This window comes from Lithobates pipiens, unplaced genomic scaffold (genome assembly GCF_037356315.1).
Source record: "Lithobates pipiens isolate NorthernLeopardFrog02 unplaced genomic scaffold, aLitPip1_a1.2 Scaffold_18, whole genome shotgun sequence".
NCBI lineage: Eukaryota > Metazoa > Chordata > Amphibia > Anura > Ranidae > Lithobates > Lithobates pipiens.
In genome coordinates this window covers 400,717,401-400,741,473 of record NW_027507758.1, presented here as the reverse complement: position 1 = coordinate 400,741,473, position 24,073 = coordinate 400,717,401, and the positions used below count along the sequence as shown (strand labels likewise).

Genomic DNA, 24,073 nt, shown 5'->3' with positions numbered 1-24,073 from the left:
AGATTATAAAGATGACTTAAACAATCATAATTTGTATTAGTAGCAGGGTGGGTTTAATTTAAATCACTAGTAAAAAGGCTTTATTTAAATCAATTTGATTTAAATCATAATTAGTAAACAGCAACTGTAATCTCTGTCCTGCAGCAGCTCCTCATCTGACCTGCTGTTGACTCACCGACAGCCCCATTCACTTTAATGTTATGGCGGTTGATACGGCAGTGACACAAGGTAAGGGACGTGGCGGCAGCAGGTGAGTGGATGCCCGCTAACAGGTGCTGCCATGATGGATCTGAAATAACAGGTGCTCTTTAAATGTAAGGACTTATTCTTGCTGGTAGTTAAAATCTTTAATATTTGCAAACAAAATTAAGGTTTCTTATTTAGAATAATCTCGTGGTTACTGTAAAACTGTGTGAATGCATCAATGCAGTGCATGTTAGCTCAGCTTGGATTTATTGAATGAGTTTGCCAAAATTGTAGAATATACAGCCTTATGCTATATAAGGCTCCATGCACACTGGAGCTCATAAACTGCAGTTTATTGGAGTTTGGGCGTTTTTTTTTTTGTTTGTTTTTTAAAACCCCATAAACTCCACTCTATGTTAGCCTATGTGTCCATGCACACATGGAAGTTTTTTAGCTTTAATGAGCAGTGGAGTTTATGGGCTTTTTTCTGAACGCCAGAAATTCGCGTTCAAAGTTCCGTTTTTTATTGCCAAAAAAACGACAAACGCAGATAAACGCTTATAAACGTGCGTTAATTAGTGTTCGGCATTCTATTTTTTCAATGCATTGTGGGAGTTTGGAATGCACTGTGGGATTTTAGGAGTGTCCTCTGTGTATGTTTATTGAAAAACGCCCATAAACGCTAACGCTAGTACAAAATGCTGTTAAAAGCACGTTTTTCAACCAGAGTTTTCTGCCAGCAATCTGGCGTCCAGAAAAACTTTTTTGAGCTTCAATGTGCATGGAGCTTAACCAAGCGCCATTTCATGCTGAATAAACTAAATTATTAAAAAGTATCTTAAATTGAAAACTATCTTTAGATAGATTTTTACTCCAAAAGCATTTTATTAATATAAATTCGATAAAAATAGAATTTAACCACTGAGCACTTAAACCCCCTTTCCTGATCAGACCGATTTTCAGCTTTCGATGCTCTCACATTTTGAATGACAATTACTCACTCAGTCATACAACACTGTACCCATATGAAATTTTTGTCCTTTTTTCTAATTTTTGTCCTTTTTTTCCACACAAATAGAGCTTTCTTTTGGTGGTATTTAATCACTGCTGGGTTTGCGCTTTAAAAAAAAAAAAAAAAAAAAAAAAAAAAAAAAGGACCTAAAATTCTGTAAAAAAACAAATAAATAAATTCTTTGTTTCTGGTAAAAATGTATTGCAGAGTACTGGCACTGAGTAGCGCTGTGGGCACTGCAAATCCAGCTCACAGCGCTGCTACAAACGATCTCTTTCCCTCTCCCCTCCAGATCGGTACAGAGAGGGGAGGAAGGAAGCGGCGTCATGACATGGCACCAGTTTGTTTACAAATGATCGCTCCGTCATTTGATGAAGCGATCATGTGGTAAACGGCCACTACCAGCAGCCATTTACCGTGATCTGTGATGCGCCGATCTTTCGTACATGGATGCCCTCACAGAATAAGCCTACTACGCTGTAGAAGTCTTTCGGCTATGGCCCAGTCGGCAAATGGTTAAATACATTTTTATTTTATTTTTAAATCATTGATTTTTATACACCCCGATTAGCAGCAAACACATTTTTCAAACATGGTAATATAGCAGTATAGTTAAGATTTTGTAGGAACATTGACAATTTTCAGGTTATCGTGTATATTCCTATGAAACATTATTTTGTATTTATAATGTATTATTTTTAGTTCTAATTTTTGAATGGAAAGGTCTGCCTTCATTATCATGTGGTGCAGACTCAATGTTGTGATATGTGGCATCTGTACCCCTAAGTGAGGACTAGTGAGAACAACAGAGGCAATAACACAAGGAAACAACACTTCTTATGGAGTTCTGAATACAGCGTACAAAATGCCTTCTGGTTCTTAGATTGCAACTAGGTGACTTCAGATTGTTTTGTTAATTTCAGAAAACTGCAGACTGAAGCTGTAATTTTATTGACACAGAACAAAGCAATGTAAAATTGCAATAAAAATAAATAAAAAGCAAAAAAACGGCCATCAAGAGGCAGCAGTGGAGCCTCCTGAATGTCTTTTAGACACTGCTATACTGTCTGCTGAAAAGGTATCCACCACATATTTCTTTTCAGAGGACAGTAAGCTTACCACCTGTCTGAAAGAACCCTTAAACCCCATTACACACTATCAGATTTTCTGCTGATTTTTTCCTTCAGATTTACCAAAACCATACAATGAGGTCAAACCTTAGGATTTTCAATTTGTATACAATCAGGCAGGCCCTTGCTCTACTTCAGGGATATGCAATTAGTGGACTTCCAGCTGTTGCAAAACTACAAGTCCCATAATGCCTCTGCCTCTGGGTGTCATGCTCGTGGCTGTCAGAGTCTTGCTATGCCTCATGGGACTTGTAGTTCTGCAACATCTGGAGATCCGCTAATTGCATATCCCTGGTCTACATGGTTTTGGTAAATCTGAAGGAAAAAAAAAAAAAAATCAGCAGAAAATATGATAGTGTAGGGGGCTTTACTTTTGAAGCTGCTTCTATTGTGGCCTCCTCCTCTCCATTTTACTGTTGAATGTGCAACCTCGACACCTCCCCAACAAGTGTTCAGCTATGAGAACTCAGCTTGCCTAACCATGCATGTGCAGTCTGCTCTCTCACTCGCCCTGCACTGAAAGAGAGAGCAGACAGGGCATGGATAATTAGGAAAGCTGAGTTTTTGTAGCCAAGAGCACATTGGTGAGGTGTTGGGGCCGCACGCCCAATGAAGGATGTGCCCACAGTAGAAGCAGCTTCAAAAAGAACCAATTTAAAAAAATGGAGGACAGTATTTTAACATACATAAAAAACTGTAATGCATATGGAATGTTAAGGGTGAACTAACCCTTTAAATGAGAGTACTTATAGCACTTGATGTCTAATGCCCCTTGCACACAGGGATGTCTAGGAGCAGTGTGTCTCAATGGTACCCATGTTTAGGGCTCTATGCAGTTAGTACGAATGCCTGCACAAACCCCCATCCTGGGCATTTGTACTTTAACATATAGGGACCTAAATATGGGTACCACTCAGCACAGCATTCAGCCCCATACAGCTGCAGCCTGCCATAGCCTTAAAATGAAATTTGTTTTTTATTTTATTAACCACTTGCCTGAAGGCACTTTTACCCCCTTCCTGCTCAGGCCAGTTTTCAGCTTTCAAAACTGTCACACTTTGAATGGCAATTGCGCAGTCATGCAACGCTGTACCCAAATTCATTTTTTATATATTTTTTCCCAAAAATAGGGCTTTCTTTTGGTGGTATTTAATCACTGCTTTTTTTTTTCACACATTTTACAAGTTTCTGTCAGAAAATCTTGTAAATAATTTTTCTCCTTCGCTGATGAGGCTGCACTAATATGCAGCATGGATATGCACGGAAAGGAAGTACTGACTTGCATCACTGATAGGCACAGAATGGCCTCACTGTTGGGGCTGCTCTGATAATCAGGACACTGATTACTGCCCCGATTATCTGTACAGGTCTCCCCTGTGAGGCGATACCCCTGGATCAGCTCTCTTCTCCTCACACTCTGTGTGAGGCAAGGAGAGCCGATAAACAGCATTTCTGCGGTTACATGTGATCACCTGTGATTGGACACAGCTGATCACATAAGTAAAGAGCCACGTCATCTGCTCTTTACCAAGATTGGGTTTGCGCTGTGTCCCAGGGACACAGCGTGATCGCAGGTGTGCAATTGCATTAGACTGGGCGATGTCGGCCCAGAACAAGAGAGGATATCACCTGCCGTCATTTGTCTATACAATGGGTAGGAGGTGGTTAAAATAACAAACATGTTATGCTTACCTGCTCTGTGTAATGATTTTGCACAGAGCAGCGCAGATCCTCCTCTTCCTCTTCCACCTAGTGCCCCATAGCAAGAAGTTTGATATAGGGGCTCTCAAGAATGCATCTTCCAGAGCTGCTGCTCCGTGTATCCATGAGGCTCTCGTGCACATCGCTGGATCGAGATGAGGCACAGGTATGTATTGGGGTGGGGGGGGGGGCTAGGGGCGCTGCTGCATACAGAATGTTTATTTTATATTTACGGATATGCACGAAGGTAAAAAAAAAAAACTTGAAATTTTACAACCTCTTTAACCAATTCATTACAGGGCACATAACCAAACCCCCCCCCCCCCCCCAGAACAATTTTCACCTTTCAACCCTGTCGTAATTTGAATGACAATTGCGACACTGCACCCAAACTTTTTATTGTTTCATTTCCACAAATAAAGCTTTCTTTTGGTGGTATTTGATCACTGCTGATGGGCACTGTGCTAATATTCAATGTGTTGATTATCAGCACAGATCCCCCCCCCCCCAGACAGGGAGAACCACCGATTGGCTCTCCCTGTCAGCGCAAACCAAGGAAAGCGGTTTACCGACATTTCCTGGTTCACGCTGTGATTGGTCACAGCTGATCACTTGGTAAGGAGCCTCCTTCGGAGATGCAGTGTGTCGGAGTGACACACAGCACCACTGATCGCTGCGCTGCAGGCATGTTATCCTGCTGGACTTCATATGATGCCCAGTCAGGATAACTGAACCACCACCCAGCCATCAATCTGCTATATGCCGGGAAGTGGTTAAAGCGTTACAAAGCCCACAACAGTAAAACCAGTGTGTATATGCAGTAAAGCATGCTTGTTATACTCACTGTGGAGCCTAAAAAGGAGCTCCCCTAAATACAAATACTGCAGCTGCTGACTTTTAATAATCGGACACTTACCTGTCCCAGGATCCAGCGCTGTGGGGGAACGAAGCCCCGCTCGTCTCCCCCTCCGCTCGGCGGCGCAATCATTCTAACTGTGGGCACCCACTCCGCAAGCGGCACTGTCATCTGGGACCTGTCACGTGTCCCAGATGACTGACAATAGGGAGGGGGCAGAGCTGAGCCCTTCCTGCATCGAGGGGAAGTGATGTCAAGAGCCCAGGCACTGAAGGAGGCAGACTAGGGGGGACCCCCTAGCAACAGGCATTTAGAGGCTAGTTAACAAAAAAAAAAAAAAAAAAAGTTTCCAAATTTATTTTTATTTAGGAATTTTGATGATTTTTATTTTTTATGTGCAACACCACTTTAAGGGGTCTTCTCTGATTCCCCCCCCCCCCCCCATCTTCCACAGTCCCCAATCCATCTATTAATAGTACATAACCCTAGGATGAACTCTGCACGTGTTCAGTTTGATGTGTATTACTTTGGAAGGGTGCCTGTGATTGGTACTGTTCAGAGGATCAGGGGTCATGCGGCCTTATAGGACAGTCTGAGGAGAATGAAAACTCCTCCTACAAGATTTAACCAGACACTAATAGAAGTCACAAGACTGTTATATTGGCTCCCGCTGCAGTCAAATACAGTGACGTGGGAGCAGGGGGTGGGAGCTGTGTCAATGGACAGGTGCTCCCCAGGGAAAGCGGCTTTTTGTAGGGGCATCTGATGAAGGGGAGGGGTCTGGAGCACCAGCTGGGTACCCCAGATGAAGAGGCTCAGGGCTGTCTGTGCAAATCCCTTGCACAGAGCAGGTAAGGATAGGCATGCTTTCATGCATTTTAAAAACGCTCACATGTGAATGTAACCTAATACATGGACGTGCTAACAACATACTCCTGGTGTCTCCTATCAGAGTGTAAAGCAGTGTTAGGAGCATGCATGTACACAGGTTTGGTGGTGTAGGTGATCCTGTCATTGGGTGTCATATACTCTTCATGAGAGCGGACTGACCCTCTGATAACACAACTCTCCGCTATCCTGTACCAGGCACACAACCCTCCCCCTCGTCCATATTACCGAGCCTGCAGTACAGCTGCCAGCCCAGGACATCGTCTCCTTCTGACACAGACCAGGGAAGCCGCCATGTTTTGGTCTCATTGACAGCTAGGTCACACCTCCGCCCCGCCCCTTCCGGAACGCCATCCCGGTGTTCTGTCGAGAAATGCTCATGTTTACAAAGCGCTCAGGTGACCGTGAATGTAACCTAATACATGGAATGGGCACTCCTCCACAGAACACCGGCTCGATAGGTGCTTGTTTGCTGCTAGGTATGATGTCATATCTCCACGCCCCTTTCTACGGGGCGCTCCGGCTGGGGTGACATGTGCTATAATACTTACCGTTATATCACCGCACTGTACATGCACACCCCCTATCTACTCATACCTAATACACCTACCTATACTCCTACCACACTGTACATGTACACGCAGTGAACACCCCCCCCCCCCCCCATCTACTCATACCTAATACACCTACCTAACCCCCCCCATACTCCTACCTACCCTCCTATACACCTACCTATACCCCTACCTACCCCCTATGCACCAACCTATACTCCTACCACACTGTACATGTACACCCAGTGACCACCTCCCATCTACTCATACCTAATACACCTATATATATATATATATATATATATATATATACACACACATACACATACACACACTTGTGCTCATACGTTTACATACCCTGGCAGAATTTATGATTTCTTGGCCATTTTTCAGAGAATGTGAATAACACAAAAACTTTTCTTTCACTCATGGTTAGGCTCCTTTCACACTGGGGCAGTGCGGGCGTCGGTGGTAAAGCGGTTTTAGTGGTACTTTACCGTTGTTTTAGCGGCAGTATGCGGCCGAAAAAGGGTTAAAACCACCCGCAAAGCGCCGCTGCAGCGCTTTGCCGGTGGTATAGCCGCGCTGCCCCATTGATTTCAATGGGTAGGAGTGGTTTAGGAGCGGTGAGTGGTTTAGGAGAATGCTCCAAAGATGCGGCTAGCAGGACTTTTTTCACCAACCTGCTAGCGCACTGCTCCAGTGTGAAAGCACTGCGGCTTTCACACTGGAGTGAAAGGGGCCGTTTTTTTCAGGCGCTACACAGGTGTTATTTTTAGCGATGTAGCGCCTGAAAACCGCCTCGGTGTGAAAGGGGCCTAAGTGTTTGGGTGAAGCCATTTATTATCAATCAACTGTGTTTACTCTTTTTAAATCATAATGACAACAGAAACTACCCAAATGACCCTGATCAAATTTTACATACTCCAGTTCTTATCCAATTCAATACAGGGTATTTTCACCCCCTTCCTGCCCAGGCCAATTTTCAGCTTTCAGTGCTGTAACATTTTGAATGACAATTGGGCAGGGGCGTACCTAGAGCATTTGGCACCCAGGGCCCATCCTATATCTGGCACCCCCCCCCCCCCCCAACTTTAAAAACACCCACAAAAAAACACCCTCCTCTGCCAAAATCAGCGTTTTTTAATTCTGCTTTCTTTTTTAAATGGCGCTGTTGGCTACCGAGTAAACCGGAAGTGACACTGTACTGTCGCTTCCAGTTTTCTACATCGGAGACCTGATCAAAGGCAAAATCGGCTTTGTTCGGATTTCTGGCCAGCTGGCTGGTGGCTCAGGTCTGCGGGTGGGATGGGAGACCTGGGGGAAGCTGTGGGGGGATGGGGACGTCCCCTCCCGCTCCTTGTAATAACAGCGGATGCTGTTCATCCATGGTAGCCAGTGACAATAGACGGGAAAGGACAGAGGTGTCAGTCACTCAGGTGTGAGCAGATGCCACATTTTTGGACAGATTGTGCCAAGGTCAGGAAAGTGGAGAGCTGGACTGGAGCTGCTATGAGGGAGACATCAGAGTGAGACGGGGAGAGAGCTGACAATACAAAGTATGGCCCATACTTAGCATTATCTACTGTCCTCAGGGACAGATCTGATCCAGATATTCCACTGTATGGCGATCTCTGGATCGGATCTGTCCCTGAGGACAGCATTGGCATTGAGGATTTGATTAAGATTTGGGAACTGACCTACTGACATGGCGTGTTGCTTGCTGGACCGTGGATGGGATCTGATGGCCGCAGGGAAGATGGCAAGATGCTGCAGTGACCTGCTGCTTGCTGGAGGGATCTGATGGCTGCAAGATGTGGGTGTAAGTCCCCCCCTTTATCAGATACTCTATACCTGGTTTGTGAACACAGCAACACCACCCCCCCCGCTTACCAGGTAAGATCACAGCTCAGCTACTATAGGTGGGTGGTAGTCACACAGCAATATACAGCACACACATGCATTCTGCAACCTGTATACAGCACACGCCTGCATTCTGCAACCTGTACATAGCACACGCCTGCATTCTGTAACCTGTACATAGCACACGCCTGCATTCTGCAACCTGTACATAGCACACGCCTGCTTTCTGCAACCTGTACATAGCACACGCCTGCTTTCTGCAACCTGTACATAGCACACGCCTGCTTTCTGCAACCTGTACATAGCACACGCCTGCATTCTGCTACCTGTATATAGCACAAATCTGGAGTCTACAACCTGTACATAGCACACGCCTGTATTCTGCAACCCCCCCCCCCCCATCAGGTCAGCTACACTACCTACTACACAGCAACCCCCCCCCTTCCCCTTCTATGACAGAGCAGCACAGTAAGGATGGCAGGACAGACACACTCCTCCAACGTCTTTTCTCACAGCTCACACACCCCCTATCACCAGCTCACCTCGGCTCTCAGCTTCAGCTAGGGAGGTTTAGACTCTGGAAGATGATGTGGACACAGAGTGTAACAGCAACCACCCCTGCGCTGAATGATGACACACTCAGCTCGGCTGCTCAGCAGTGGTGGGTGGAGCTAGCAGGTGAAAACAGAAACTAGACCATACTATTTCGGCCACAGTGCTGGGGGTGTTCAAGCTCACAAAAAACTCACAAAAAAACAGCAGCCAGAGCCAGGGATTCCCTTCAGGATACTGTCAGACAGTATCTGAGTGCAGAGTGAACCCCATAGCAATGCCACCCAGCCACTTACACCCCCCTCAATGTGTGGCACCTGGGGCGGAACGCCCCCCCGCCCCCTACTTGGTACGCCCCTGCAATTGGGCCGTCGTGCGATGTTGTACCCAAATGAAATTTTGATATTTTTTTTTCGATATAAACAAAAAAAGACAATATTACTTTTTGCTATAATAAATATCCAATTTTTTTTCCTCAGTTTAGACCGATATGTATTCTTCTACATAGTTTCGGAAAAAGTAAAAAAAAATTGCAATAAGCGTATACAGATTGGCGTATACAGTTCACCCCCAAATACACCTACCCCCCCTCTATACTCCCACTGACCCCCTATACACCTGACCCCCATATACACCTAACTACCCCCTATACACCTAACTACCCCCCTATACACCTACCTACTCCCTATACTTCCTCTGATCCCAAATGATAGCTCTTGACCTCCCCTTATACATCTCCTAACCCTTATATACACCTTACTGACCCTCCAATACATCTCATCGCCTCCCCCGTACATCATCCTCCCCATAACTCCGACCCTTCATAAGTCACCTGACCCCCCCAATATAGCCCCCAACCTATAAATATATATATATGGGTTGGGGGCTATATGACCTCCACTACATCTTCTGACCTCTTCTATACCACTCCCAACCCCCACCATATTTATCTACTGATCTCCGATATAACTACTGACTTCCCTATAAATCTCCTGATTAGCCTTCCCCTCCCATACACCTGCTGACCCCTGCTGTACATCCCCCAACCCCCTATACATCTGAATGCCATATACACCTACTGGTTCCTCTCTACATTCCCCTTCCTTCTCTGAGATGGCCTCTCATCTGTCGGCTAATTGCCGGCTCCTATCTCTCTCCGCAGTTACCCATCTGTTGATGCTCGTCAGTCTGGCCTACTTAAGCCATCCAGTCCAGAGGAGCTCTGCCTCTGCCTTTGCCTTGGTCACATCACAAGAAGCGAGGGTCTGTGGGCCTGTTTAACCACTTAACCACTTGACCACTGGGCACTTAAACACCCTTAAAGTGGGAGTCCGCAGGGAGTCCACGTTTTTTTTAATTTTTTTTTTTTTTTTTTTTTTTTTTTTTAAAGCCAGCAGCTACAAATACTGCAGCTGCTGACTTTTAAAATAGTGACACTTACCTGTCCAGCGCGCCCGCGATGTCGGCACCCGAAGCCGATCTCTCGATCGTCTCTCGGGTGCTGCCGCCGCCATCTTGGGTATGGGAATCAGGAAGTAGAGCCTTTCGGCTTCATTTCCCGGTTCCCTACTGCGCATGCGCGAGTCGCGCTGCGCAATAAGGATGGACCCGCTGCCTCTGGGATCTGTGTATTTCCCAGCAGGCAGCGGGGGACTTTCGGAAAGGGGCGTAACTTACGCCCCTTTCCGCAGAGAGCTATCCCGGAAGTGGGTGCAGATACCTGTACTATACAGGTACCTGCACCCCCCTCCCCCCTGAAAGGTGCCAATTGTGGCGCCGGAGGGGGGGAGGGTTCCGATGAGTGGAAGGTCCACTTTAGGGTGGACCTCCGCTTTAATAACCAGACCAATTTTCAGCTTTCAGTGCTCTCACATTTTGAATGACAATTACTCAGTCATGCAACACTGGACCTATATGAAATTTTTGTCCTTTTTTTTCACACAAATGGAGCTTTCTTTTGGTGGTATTTAATCACCGCTCGTTTTTTAATTTTTTGTGCTGTAAAAGAAAAAATACAGAAAATTCTGTAAAAAAATAAGATTAGTCATTTTTTCTTCATAAATTTTGGCCAAAATTTATACTACTACATATCTTTGGTAAAAATAAGTACAAATTGGTGGATATTATTTGGTCTTTGTGAAAGTTATAGAGTCCACAAGCTATGGTGCCAATATCTGAAAATTGATCACACCTGAAGTACGGATGGCCTATTTCAATTCTTGAGACCCTAACATGCCAGAAAAGTACAAATACCCCCCAAATGACCCCTTTTTGGAAAGAAGACATTCCAAGGTATTTAGTAAGAGGCATGATGAGTTTTTTGAAGTTGTCATTTTTTCCCACAATTCTTTGCAAAATCAAGATTTTTTTTACTTTTTTTTTTTTCACAAAATTGTCATTATCGGTTTATTTCTCACACATAGCATATGCATACCACAAATTACACCCCAAAACACATTCTGCTATTACTCCCGAGTACGGCGAAACCACATCTGTGAGACTTTTACACAGTGTGGCCACATACAGAGGCCCAACATGCAGGGAGCGCCATCAGGTGTTCTGGAGCACCCAGGACAATTCTGACATTTCTCTCCTACATGTAAAAATCATCATTTATTTGCTAGAAAATTACATAGAATCCCAAAACATTATATATGTTTTTTTAGCAAACACCCTGGAGAATACAATGGTGGTCGTTTTATCTCGCACGGTATTTGCGCAGCAATTTTTCGAATGCTTTTTTTTGGAAAAAAAACTGTTTTGTGCTTAAAGAAAAAAAACACAGTAAAGTTAGCCCAATTTTTGCATAATGTGAAAGATGAAGTTACGCTGAGTAAATAGATACCTAACATGTCACTCTTCAAAATTGCACACGCTCGTGGAATGGCGCCAAACGTCGCTACTTAAAAATCCCCATAGGCGATGATTTAATTTTTTTTTACTGGTTATATGTTTTGAGTTACAGAGGAAGTCTAGGGCTAGAATTATTGCTCTCACTCTAATGTTCGCAGCGATACCTCACATGTGTGGTTTTAACACCGTTTTCATATGTGGGCGGGACTTACGTATGCGTTCGCTTCTGCATGCGAGCACATGGGGACAGGGGCGCTTTAAAAAAAAAAAAAAAATTTTATTGTTCATTTTACGTTATTTATTTTAGTTTGACATTTTGTTCCCCAAAAATAAATTTATTGATCACTTTTATTCCTATTACAAGGAATGTAAACATCCCTTGTAATAGGAATATGGCATGACGGGTCCTCTTTACAGTGAGATATGGGGTCAATAAGTCCCCACATCTCACCTCTAAGCTGGGAAGCCTGAAAAAAAAAAAAAAAGATTCTGGCTTTGATCGTATTGGCGAGTCGGTAGAAGCACCGGAGGGCGGCGGGAGGGGGGGGGGATGTCTATGGCTGGGTATTGCAGGGCATCACCGACTATGGCTGGGTATCTCCGAGTATGGCGTTGCAGAGTATTACGTTGCAGAGCATTGCAGGGTATTGGCGGGTGTTGCAGGGTATTGGCGGGTGTTGCAGGGTATTGCAGAGTGTTGCAGGGAATTGAAGGGTTAAATTTCGGTGAGCAGCGATGTGGGCACTGCAGATGCAAGATGGATGGCAAAGGCAATATACAGTATGCGCTTACAATTGTCCTCTTCACTAAACAGTTGAATATTCCTCAACAACAATTGGAAGAAATAAAATGGGTTGCACATTTTGTCAGCCTCATATATGTACTATCCTTCCTATACATCTCCTGACCTCCCCATTGCCCTACTGACCCCCAACTTATTTATTGCTCTCCCTACACATATACTGATTCCCCTCTACATTTATTGACCCACAATATATCTGTTGACCTTCCAGTACATCTTCTGACCCCTTCTATACCTCTCCCAAACCCCCCCCCCCCTTCATTCACCTACTGATTTCCAATATATCGATTGCACTCCCTACTGACCTCTTCTTCATATGTGATCAACCCCCCCCCCAAATACGCATGCTGACCCCTTCTGTACCTCTTCCAACCCCCTATACTCCTACTTATTTTCCTATACATCTCCTGACCTCCCTATACACCTACTGACCCCCAATATATGTTAGTCTCCCTATACACCTGCTGACCTCCCTGTACACTTAGTGGTTCCCCTCTGCATCTACTGACCCCCATTGTATCTATCGATCTCCCTATACACATACTGGTTCCGCTCTACATCTCTCTACATCTGCTGACCCCCAATATATCTATTGACCTCCCTATACATCTGCTTGTTCTCTTCTACATCTCCTGACCTCCTTGTACACTTAGTTGTTCCCCCTCTGCATCTACTAAACCCCAGTGTATCTATTGATTTACCTATACACCTACTGGTTCCCTTTTACATCTACTGACACCCCCCCCCCCCCCCCCCAATACATCTTCTTTATATCTTCCATTGTACTGCATAGAGTGTGTGCTCTATGCAGGTGTGTGGAGTCCCTATGCCATCTGTGTCTCCCGTCGCCCACACACTGCCGTCACTGCGATCCTGAACACAACATGGAGGCCAACATGCAGAAGAGGAAGGAGTCCTCAGTATGGGCAATGCCGAAGTAGGCAAGGTAGAAGCGGGGGTGAGACATGCTTTTTTATATATATATAAATCACATCCTTCTGTGAAAGTCACTTTCTGTTATAAGGGGACAGTGCTCTTTCCATGCCTTCCAATTGGTCTGTTACATTCGCTTTAACTGATGACTAAGGGGCCGGAACACACCAATACACATTGCCGATGTGGTCATGATCAGGAAGTTGATCCAGCGCAATGATGTGCGCTGTATAAACCCACTTAAAGGGGTTGTAAAGGTAAATTTTTTATTTTCTACATAGGTTCCTTTAAGCTAGTGCATTGTTGGTTCACTTATCTTTTCCTTCGATTTCCCTTCTAAATGTTTTTTTTTCTTTGTCTGAATTTCTCACTTCCTGTTCCTCCTCAGTAAGCTGTTCAGTGAGCTGTTCTGGCTGACTAACCACCAGCTCGGATGATGGTGAGAAGTTTACTGAGGAGAAACAGGAAGTGAGATATTCAGACAAAGAAAAAAAACATTTAGAAGGGAAATCGAAGGAAAAGGTAAGTGAACCAACAATGCACTAGCTTAGAGGAACCTATGTAGAAAATAAAAAAATTACCTTTACAACCCCTTTAAGGATTATAAGTGTGTGACTGTGTTGTATTTTGGAAGCAGTCAGTAGGTGGAGATCTTGGCTCTTTTTCAAATGTTTTCTATTAAAAAAAAATACAATAAAGTTAAATTTTGGACACCTAATTCATTACCCAATTTTTAGGTAGAATATATAAAAGAAGATGTTGTGTTGAGTAAATAGATACCCAAACCTTAAAGCGCTGCTCTAGGCTCCTTCAGAAAAAATTAAAAGTCAACAGCTACAAATACTGTAGCTGTTTTTTAAAATAAAGGCACTTAACCTGTCCACGAATCCAGCGGTGTCTTTACCCAAGCCAATTTTTCAGTCGGCTCTCGGGTGCTGCCATCTTGGCTAAGGGAAACCAGGAGTGAAGCCTTGCGGCTTCACAGCCGGTTCCCTACTATGCATGTGAATGGTGGGGGAAGGAGGAGGGGGGCTGAACTTCCAGCTGAGTTCTCCATGGCAAAATAATCCAGAAGTGGGAGCAGGTACCTGTCATAACCAGGTACCCACTCCCCCCCCCCCAAACTAGCGGAGTTTCCCCTTTTGGGTGGAGCTCCGCTTTAAAATTGCGCGTGGTTGTGAAACGGTGAAAAAGTTCAGTACCCTTTTTTTTTCATAGGCAACACTTCAAAACCCCCACAGGTCTTCAGTTTAGAATTACGAAAAAGCTCTGGTGCAAAAATTATTGCTCTCACTCCAGCGTGAGCAGTGATCTATAACATGTGTAGAACAATCGCTGTTTTCCTATGTAGAGGCCCAAAACATCATGCGTGGGGGGGCTCTAAAACTTAGTATTATTATACAGGATTTATATAGCGCCAACAGGTTACACAGAGCTTTGCAATATAAAAGGGAGGCAAGACAATTCAACAAAATACAAGAGGATTAAGAGGGCCCTGCTCAGAAGAGCTTACAATCTACTAGGGTGGGGCAGGTGGTACAAATGGTTGTAACTCTGGGGAATGAGCTCATGGAAATGCTAAAAGATTAGTTGGAAGTGTGATAGGCTTCCCTGAAGAGATGAGTTTTCAGGGATCGCCTGAAGGCAGCTAGAGTAGGGGATAGCCGAACATATTGAGGTAGATAGTTCCAGAGGGCGGGAGAGGCTCTGGAGAAATCCTGTAGATGAGCATGGGTGGAGGAGACAAGGAAGCTATAGAGCAGAAGGCCTTAAGAGGAACGTAGAGGACGATTTTGGTGATATTTGGAGAAAAGATTGGTGATATAGCTCAGTGCATAATGGCTTTGTATGTTGTGGTTAGTATTTTGAGTTTTAGTCGCCGGGCGATCCGGAGCCAGTGTAGGGATTGGCGGAGAGGGGTGGCAGACACTGAGTGGTTAGTAAGGTGGATAAGTCTGCAGCAGCATTCATGGTAGAGGAGGGGATAACCTTTTAAGAGGTAGGCCTATAAGAAGGGAATTGTAATAGTCAAGGCGAGAGATAACAAGGGAATGAATGAGTAGCTTGGTGGTTTCATTAAAATGGGGCAAATTTTAGAGATGTCATGGAGGAAAAGTCTACAAGCTTTTGACAATTTTTGGGTTTGGGGCTGAAAGGACAAATCAGAGTCTAGGATTACATCTAGTACCCTGGCATGAGAGGAGGGATTAATGGTTGATGATTGCGGCGATCTTTCCCTGGAAGTGGGAGCAGATACCTGGTTTTAATAGGTATCAGCTCCCACCCTCACCCTGAAAGGTGCCAAATGTGGCACCGAAGGGGGGAAGGAATCAGGTTTGCAGAAGTTTCATTTCTTGGTGGAGCTCTGCTTTAAATAGTCATTTTTGCATATACTTTAAAGCTGATCTCTGGCCAATCCCCCCCACCACCAGTAACTGATCATTAGGTTACATCAATCCCTTGCCTATTGAGCACTTATACCCCCTTCCTGCTCAGGCAAATTTTCAGCTTTCAACGCTGTCACAATTTGAATGACAATTGCACGGTCATGCAACGCTGTGCCCATATGAGCATTTTTTTTTTAAATTTCACACAAATAGAGCTTTCTTTTGTTGGTATTTAATCACCACTGGGTTTTTTATTTTTTACAATAAACAAAAAAAGACTTACAATTTTGAAGGAAAAAAACCCTCAAAACGTAGTTTATTATAAAATTTTGCAAAACAGGTCATTTTTATCCTTCACCGATGTGAACTGATGTGGCGGCACTGGTAGACGACACTGATGAGGAGGCTCAAGAAAGGAAGTGAAGGGTGTGTCGGGTATTCCTCTTCCCCTGTCGCCTGGTATACTCGGTTATTGAATCGTTTCTGGCTGCTGTGTACAACGACTTGTCCTGACACATTCACCATCATTCACTAAAACACAATCCTATTCTTCTGTTACTGAAAAATTCAAGTCAAGTCAAAGATAAAGAAGGTGCTTGTGTTATAGAGGGTGGTATTAATATTTTTCGTAGTAATAATAATAATATTATCATTGTTGTTATTATTATTATTATTATTATTATTATTAATAATATTTTATTCTATTTAATTTCTTTTTGTTAAATTTAACCACTTGTGTCCACTGGGAGGTTTTACCCCCCCCCCCCTTTCCTGACAATTTTTTGCGATATGGCACTGTGTTACTTTAACTGACAATTGCGTGGTCATGTGACACTGTACCCAAATAAAATGTATGTCCTTTTTCGTTATTGTACATCATGGGGCACAGAGCCTTAAGTAATAACTTAATGGGTATATAGGCACCTTCAGGTGATAGATACTGGCATACCCAATCATTCCCTATATAACCCCTCCTCCTTCCAGGAGCACATCAGTTTTTTGCCAGTGTTTAAGGTGTTGGTCACGAGTGAAAATGTGCTCTGAGGATCTCCAGGTGGTATCCGAAGCACAAGGTTTTGCCTGTAACTCCTCTCTTTGTAGGGCTGCACCCTGGGACCCAGGGCTTTGGTCATGCTACAGAATCTAAAAGCTTTCCTGGTGGGGTGCTTTTTACAGGTCCAAGGTTGTGCAGGGGGATTCCTCTTAAGATAAGAGATCTGCCAAATGCTTTTCTCCCCCCTGAAGGGACCAGAAGGGTCAGGGAGACAGCTGTGGTTGTACACCCCCTTTTAATACCCCTGCTCCACGGGGGTGCGGAGGTCCCGTTTTTTTCTGCATTAAAAGTTGTTTCCTCTGCCTGCTGTGTAATATGATCTGCCCCTCCACCCACCCATGCTGGGTCTGCGGAAATCCACCTGCGCTTCAACGCGGGAATACTTTTCAAAAGAAAAGGAGGGGACGGGCTTATGAAGGGGCGGGCCCTAGGCGCACTGCCGTGCAACGTCCACGAGTACGCTCAGAGGCTTAAAGGATCAACTGGAGACAGTCTATCTTCGACAGCGAGGAGGAAGCAAGCAGCCTACACTGGAGCGGTGGGGCACTAACTATGAAACCCCCAGGCGCTAGGAACTCCAGTCGTGTCTCCACACTGTCTTCCTCGCCTGAAATACCAATTATTGCAAGCCTGGGTGAGCCATTGGAACAATTTGATGGTACAACTGCTTCTCACATCTCAGCCCCTGTATACGTGACTGAATATGTCCTTTCCTCCACCCTGCAGGGCTTGGAAGGAAGATTAGCAGCTTTAATCGCATCCTCCATTCAAATGGATAGGAAGCGTGCTAGATCCCCCTCTCCCACTTTAGAACCTTTGCAAGGGGAACAGTGGCCACGGGATGAGGTGTTACCCTTTGGCGATCAGGAGGAAAGACAAACCGATGATTCCTCGGTGGAGGAAACAACAGTGGATGAACCTTTTTTCAGCTACACAATCTGAGAAATTGCTGAGACACTCTCTTACAGAGATGGTTCGTTCTACTTTCATGCTACCCCTAACGGAGTCTGCTGAAACCTCAGTTTCTTCCTTGGGTTCCTTAAAACCTTCACAGCCTTTGCATGTGTTTCCTGTCCATGCATTGCTAGAACAGCTTATTTATGCTGAATGGGATCACCCAGATAAGCATTTTCTTCCTCCAAAGAGATTTTCAGTTCTCTATCCCATGGAGGAGAAATTCACCAAAAAATGTAAGGTACCAGCAGTTGATGCTGTGATTTCCAGTATGAATAAAAGTCTAACTTGTCCAGTAAACAATGCACAAATGCTTAAGGATCCAACAGATAAAAGGTTGGAATTCCTGTTAAAATTCACTTTTTCCTTGGCAGGTGCCGTTGCTCAGCCTGCAGTCGCTGCAATAGGCATCTGCCAGTCCCTAAAGGACCAATTTAGACAGGCCCTTAAAGAGGTTCCTGCACAGCAAGCCCAGCAATTGGCCGTACTATCAAAAGCATTATGCTTTGCCATGGGGATCGGCTATTTGAGAATGATTTGGACAAATATATCCAAATAATTTCTAGTGGGAAAAGTGCTCTTTTGCCAGTCAAAAGAAAGTATAAATGCCCTGAATTTAAACGGGTTCTTTCTCCTGCGCCAGGGGTTTTCGACTCTAGGCAGTGGCGACCTGGGGCCAGAAACCTTCAAAGCAGAATTCTAAAGCCACATCATGAAGAGGCACCCCTGCAGTTTTCAGAAGTCTGGCAAGAGGAAATTCAGGACATATGGGTAATTTCCACGGAAACTCTGGGGTACAAGATGGAATTTTGGATCTTTCCACCATCTCATTTCCTGAGGTCAAATGTTCCCAAAGAGCCAGAGAAAAGGCAATCTCTGTTTCGGGTGCTAGACTGATTAATGGCTTAGGGGGTGGTCATGCAGATCCCCACAGAAGAGCAAGGTTTGGGGTTTTATTCAAACCTCCTCACAGTACCCAAACCGAATGGAGATGTCAGACCCATTCTAAAGAATCTAAATCAGTTGCTGAAGATCCTTTTGCATGGAGACGAACAGGCCAGTAGTTTCTATCCTACTAGAAGAAGAACTTATGGCTTCTATCGACATCAGGGATGCATATCTGCATTTTCCTATATTTCCCGCTCACCAAAGGTTTCTGTGGTTCGAGGTAGAACAGCAGCATTTCCAGTTTGTAGCCTTGCCCTTTGGGCTAGCTACAGCACCCTGGGTGTTTACAAAGGTTCTGGCCCCACCTCTCTTAGGTTAAGGGCACAGGGCATAACTGTCTTGGCGTACTTAGACGATCTATTGCTAATAGACCATTTGGTGGCTCGTTTAGAGCAAAGCGTGCGCATTACACCAGTTACCTGGAAAGTTTGTGTTGGATACTCAACCTAGAGAAATCTTCCTTAAAACCGATGAAAAGGCTGGAGTACTTGGGTCTGATCATAGACACAGCCCAGAAAAAGATCAACTTCATAAGAGAACTGGTGCGGATGGTCAGGTCAAAAGGAAATCCCTCCATTCGCCTTTGCATGAGGTTGCTTTAAAAGATGATGGCTTCATTCAAAGCAGTTCCCAATGCCTAGTTCCATTCAAGACTGTTGCAAAACAGTATCCTGTCTACTTGGAACACAACAATTCAAGCTTTAGCCTATACGAATGTGGCTGTCCCCAAGGGTGTCCCAAAGCATCAGGTGGTGGTTACTAACCCAGAATCTGTTGAAAGGAAAATCCTTCAGATCTGTTATCTGGAAATTGGTAACGACAGATGTCAGCCTTTTAGGCTGGGAAGCAGTACTAGAGAAGACAATTGTCCAAGTACAGTAGTCAAGAGCCGAAAGAACCTTGCCCATCAATATCCTAGAGATTCGGGCAGTGCGTCTGTCAAGATCCAATCTGACAATGCCACAGCAGTGGCCTATATCAATCACCAAGGGGGCACCAAGAGTCTCTCAGTACAGAGAGAGGTAAACCATATTCTAACTTTGGCAGAAAGGAATGTTCTGTGCCTATTGGAATTCTTCCTTCCGGGGGTAGATAATTGGCAGGGGGACTACTTGAGTCACCAGCAGTTATTCTAGGGGGAATGGTCTCTTCACCCCAACATTTTTTGGGTTATTTGCCAAAAATGGGGAACTTCAGACATAGATCTAGTGTTCAGATTCAACATGAAGTTAGTCAACTTTGTGTCCAGAACAAGAGATCCACTCGCATGTGGAACAGATGCATTGGTGACCTTGTGGGATCAATTCTCACTGATCTATTCAATTGCTGCCTCAACTTCTTTGCAGGATCAAGCTGGAAAGAAAGCCGGTAATTCTGCTTGAACCAGCATGGCCAGAAGGTAATGGTATGCAGAAATCATAAAGAAGGCAGTGGAGGATCCATGGTCCCTCCTACTATGACCAGACCTACTCGCACAGGGGCCAATATTCCATCCTACCTTACGGTCTCTAAATTTAACAGCTTGGCTATTGAAACCCACATTCCGAAGAAACGTGGGCTTTCTGGGTCAGTTATCTCTAGCTTGATTAATGCAAAGAAGCCAGCTTCCAGAACTATATATTATAGAGTCTGGAGGGCTTATGTTTCCTGGTTTGAATCCAAAGGTTGGAATCCTCTGAGGTATATCATAGGCAGAATACTATTAAAGGCCATTAAAGTCTCAGCCTTATCAGTCTTATTTAGAAGACCACTTGCTACACATTCTTTAGTCCGGGGTTTTATGCAAGGGTTGATGCGGCTTAATCCACCAGTCAAACCTCCTTTGAACTCTTGGGACTTGAACTTAGTTTTGTCAGTGTTACAAAAACAGCCATTTGAACCGATAGAGCATATTCCCTTAATCCTTCTGACAAGGAAGCTGGTGTTCTTGGTTGCTATATCCTCAGCAAGGAGGGTTTCGGAATTGACTGCTCTTTCACGTAAAGAGCCATACTTGATTATTCATGAGGACAGAGTGGTGTTACACCCTCCTCCAGACTTTTTGTCAAAAGTGGTCTCAGGTTTTCACCTGAACTAAGATATTGTCCTGCCATCGTTTTTTCCAAAACTATGTTCCAGGGAAGAAAAGTCACTACATTGTCTTGATGTGGTGAGAGCAGTGAAAATCTATTTAAAGGCAACTGCTCATATTAGAAAGACTGATGTCTTATTTATTCTGCCAGAGGGTCCTAAGAAAGGACAGGCAGCATCAAAATCCACTGTCGCTAAGTGGATTCGGCAAGTTATAATTCAAACTCATGATTTAAAGGGTAAGATTCCCCCTTTTCAAGTCAAAGCACACTCAGGGCGGTTAGTGCTTCTTGGGCAGTGCATCACGAGGCCTCCATGGCTCAGGTCTGTAAGTCCGCAACTTGGTCTTCAGTACATACAAGAGCTGCACGATTCTGGCTAATACAAGAATCACGATTTATTTGCTTAGAAGATAGATCACGATTCTCTCACGATTCTCCTGGCGTAACATCATCTTTCACATTTAAACCAAAAAAATTGAGTTAACTTTACTGTTTCTTTTTTTTATTCATTGAAGTGTATTTTTTCCCAAAAATTTGCATTTGAAAGAACACTGGGCAAATACAGTAGGACATAAAATATTACAGCAATTGACATTTTATTCCCTAGGGTCTCTGCTAAAATATATAAAATGTTTGGGGGTTTCAAGTAATTTTCTAGCAACAAAAATGTTTTTTTCTTTTTTCTTTTATTTTTTTTCCATATAAAATATTTAATTTTATTTTCAGATCAAAATGCAGATGGTAAATCAGTTTTTTTTAGGTGCTCAGAAATTGCAAAAGCAATTGCAAAATTAGCAACTACAGCAGAACAAAAAGCAATGTGTATTTGAAACTGAAGAACTTCATAATCAAACACTTTCTTGACCTTTCTGGCAGTGTTTTTTTTTTCAAATATGATTTATTAGATTTTAAAGAAGAATAGTTGACAAACAATGCCATGAAGTAATACATACAAACTTTGTACTGAAGATTCCTACCTCCCTAAATAGTATAAGAAGGGAGGGATAGAGAGAGTTTGGAGAAAAGAGAGATAGAAGGGGGAGCTATAGTCAAAAAGCAGAGGAAAGGATAACGGTGAGTTGTGGTAATTGTGGAGGGGAGAAAGAGAGGGGGCGTCCGAGGGCTCACCCTTCCTGATGACCCCTGCCCAAAACTTGAGAAAAGGAGTAGAAATAACATCACTGATAATGAACATGTGAATTCAGTAAATATAAATATAAATTTACTGACTCTAGTATAATGTACTCTTGTGAGTGTTTGTGTCACCTGAACAGGAATAGGTAGAAGACCCTTTTTAGGGATGTCCATGGGAGGTGTGTAGGATCGATTAGCGCTATGATGAACTTGCGATTGGATAGCGATTCCTTCCGTTGTAAGAAAAATGAGGTGCAGTTAAGATGGCTTTTTCTGAATTTGTCAGGCAGCGATCGATGAAAGATGCCCATCGTTGTTTGAGTTTGGGCTCTTTTTTGTGGAGCATAACATTACATTTTTCTTGGAATAGCAGAGTTTTAAGAGCTTTTACAGTTTCGGAAATGGTCGGGGGAGTGGGAGAGATCCATTGATTGAGTATAGTCCTTCGAGCTATGAGGAGAGTCAGGAGGGTCCGTTGAAGATTTTCCTGAGGCAGTGGCTTTGAGGTGGCTAGTGTTGCACTGATTTTTGGTGGCTATCCAAATAGCAGAAGCATGGGGTCTTTCTCCAGAGTGAAATCAGTCACTTTTTAGATAGGGTTGAGGATTGAGGACCAGAAGGTAGCTATCCATGGACAGAGCCATAAGCAGTGGTTTAGAGAGGGTTTATGGAAAAAGCACCATAGACATAAGGTGCCTGAGGTGGAGGGATGTCTCGTAGAGAAAGGGTAATAAGCCCTGTGCAATAGCTTAAATTGAGTTTCCCTCCAGGACATTTTTGGTATGATGCTTCTCGTAATCTTATATCCTACTATGATATTGTCTATGTCGACTTGGCCCGGTAAGTCAACTGACCAGGATGTGATGGAGGTATTATGTATTGATTTGGTGCACTTCCCATTGAGAGGGTGGTAAATATATGATATGGGGTAGCTCTGTTCTGCTATTAGCTTGTCTAAGAAAGATTGCTGGAATCTGATGCTTTTCTTTGGACAGGTTTTGGCAAGCTTGAGTATTGCGACACATGAAGAAAGTGGTGGGAAGGAAGATTGAACTCTTCTGCAATGAGGTGGAAAGGTTTGAGGGAGCCGTTTACGCCATTCTATAAAGAGTGAGCATTGATTAATCCTTTATCTCTCCGTTTGGACAATGGTTCATATTGTAGACCAAGCGGGAACAAGCCGTTGCCATGGATTGGAAGAAACCTGGAAACGTAGGGAGAAAGACCAAATTTTTTCCTCTCCTCTCTCCATGCTATTATTTTGTCTTGTCTCTGAATCACAGATTGTGTTTTGATATGAGTCAGAATCCGCTGCAGCGAGCAATGAAGGAGGGCAGAAAGATTTATTGGGTAAGCCAAGTCCAATTCCAATCCATAATTAGAGTATTTTGACACTTGTGTAATAGAGTCATTCCTGTTCTCAGGAGACATGCTAAATTATACACTCTAATATTTGGCATGCTGCCCCCCCCCCCCCTCGCTCTTTGGGAGAAAAAGTTTGGTCAGTGCAATTCCAGGTTTGCTCTTATTCCATTTAAATGAGGTAATTGCCCTAAATTCTGTATATCTTTGTGCTTTAAGAATAATGGTAAAGTTTGTAGAGGGTATAGCAGACGAGCAAAGCTGCCCAATTTAAAATGCACATCTCCCAAAGAGCGAGAGTGGGAGGTTGGACCATGCTTCCAATTAACCTACAATCTTTGATATCAGAGGAGGATAGTTGAGATAGTAGAGAGAGGATGGTTCCTTTCCTATATTAATGCCTAAATACGTGATGTGTTTCTCGTTAATGTGAAAGGGAGAAGAAAGTGACCATATTCATGCGCCTAGAGGGAGAAGTTTACGAGTGCCTAGAGGGAGAATTCAGGTATGTCTGTTTGGGGGGATGTGGTGAATATCATGATATCATCTGCAAAAAGGGCAACTCTCAAGTCATTTGTTTTGAGTGGTATGTCATGGATGCATGCTGTGGAGAAAAGATGACGTGAGATAGGTTCGATAGCCAGATTAAACAACAGGGGAGAGAAGGGGCAGCCCTGTCTTGTTCCTTTATGTAACCGAATGGGATTGGATTGAACACCAGCAGCTATTACCGTAGCTGACGGTGCTGAGTAAAGGTTGTGTATAAAATGATAGAAGGGGCCTGATATCTCAAATTTTTGCATCACTAAGGATAGCCATTGGAAGCTGACATTAT

The 24,073-nt window shown here is 43.9% G+C and overlaps 1 protein-coding gene and 1 long non-coding RNA gene across 3 annotated transcripts in view; one reads left to right on the top strand and one right to left on the bottom strand.

Annotated features, from left to right (window-relative positions):
- The window catches only part of MCCC1 (methylcrotonyl-CoA carboxylase subunit 1), a 75,504-nt gene extending 69,375 nt beyond the window's left edge, over window positions 1-6,129 (bottom strand). Inside the window, exon 1 of the mRNA XM_077487895.1 lies at window positions 6,002-6,129. Within this exon, the coding sequence (XP_077344021.1) occupies window positions 6,002-6,069 (68 nt within the window). The 5' untranslated portion in view covers window positions 6,070-6,129. The remainder of the gene's footprint in view (window positions 1-6,001) is intronic.
- The window catches only part of LOC143988372 (uncharacterized), a 39,154-nt gene continuing 20,615 nt past the window's right edge, over window positions 5,535-24,073 (top strand). The window contains exons 1-3 of one of the 2 annotated variants that reach the window (XR_013276834.1): window positions 5,535-5,736; window positions 22,872-23,226; window positions 23,675-23,743. This is a non-coding gene — a long non-coding RNA (uncharacterized LOC143988372). Of the gene's footprint in view, window positions 5,737-6,140; window positions 6,253-22,871; window positions 23,227-23,674; window positions 23,744-24,073 lie in introns of those variants that run through there. The other variant, XR_013276835.1, reaches the window with a different exon arrangement.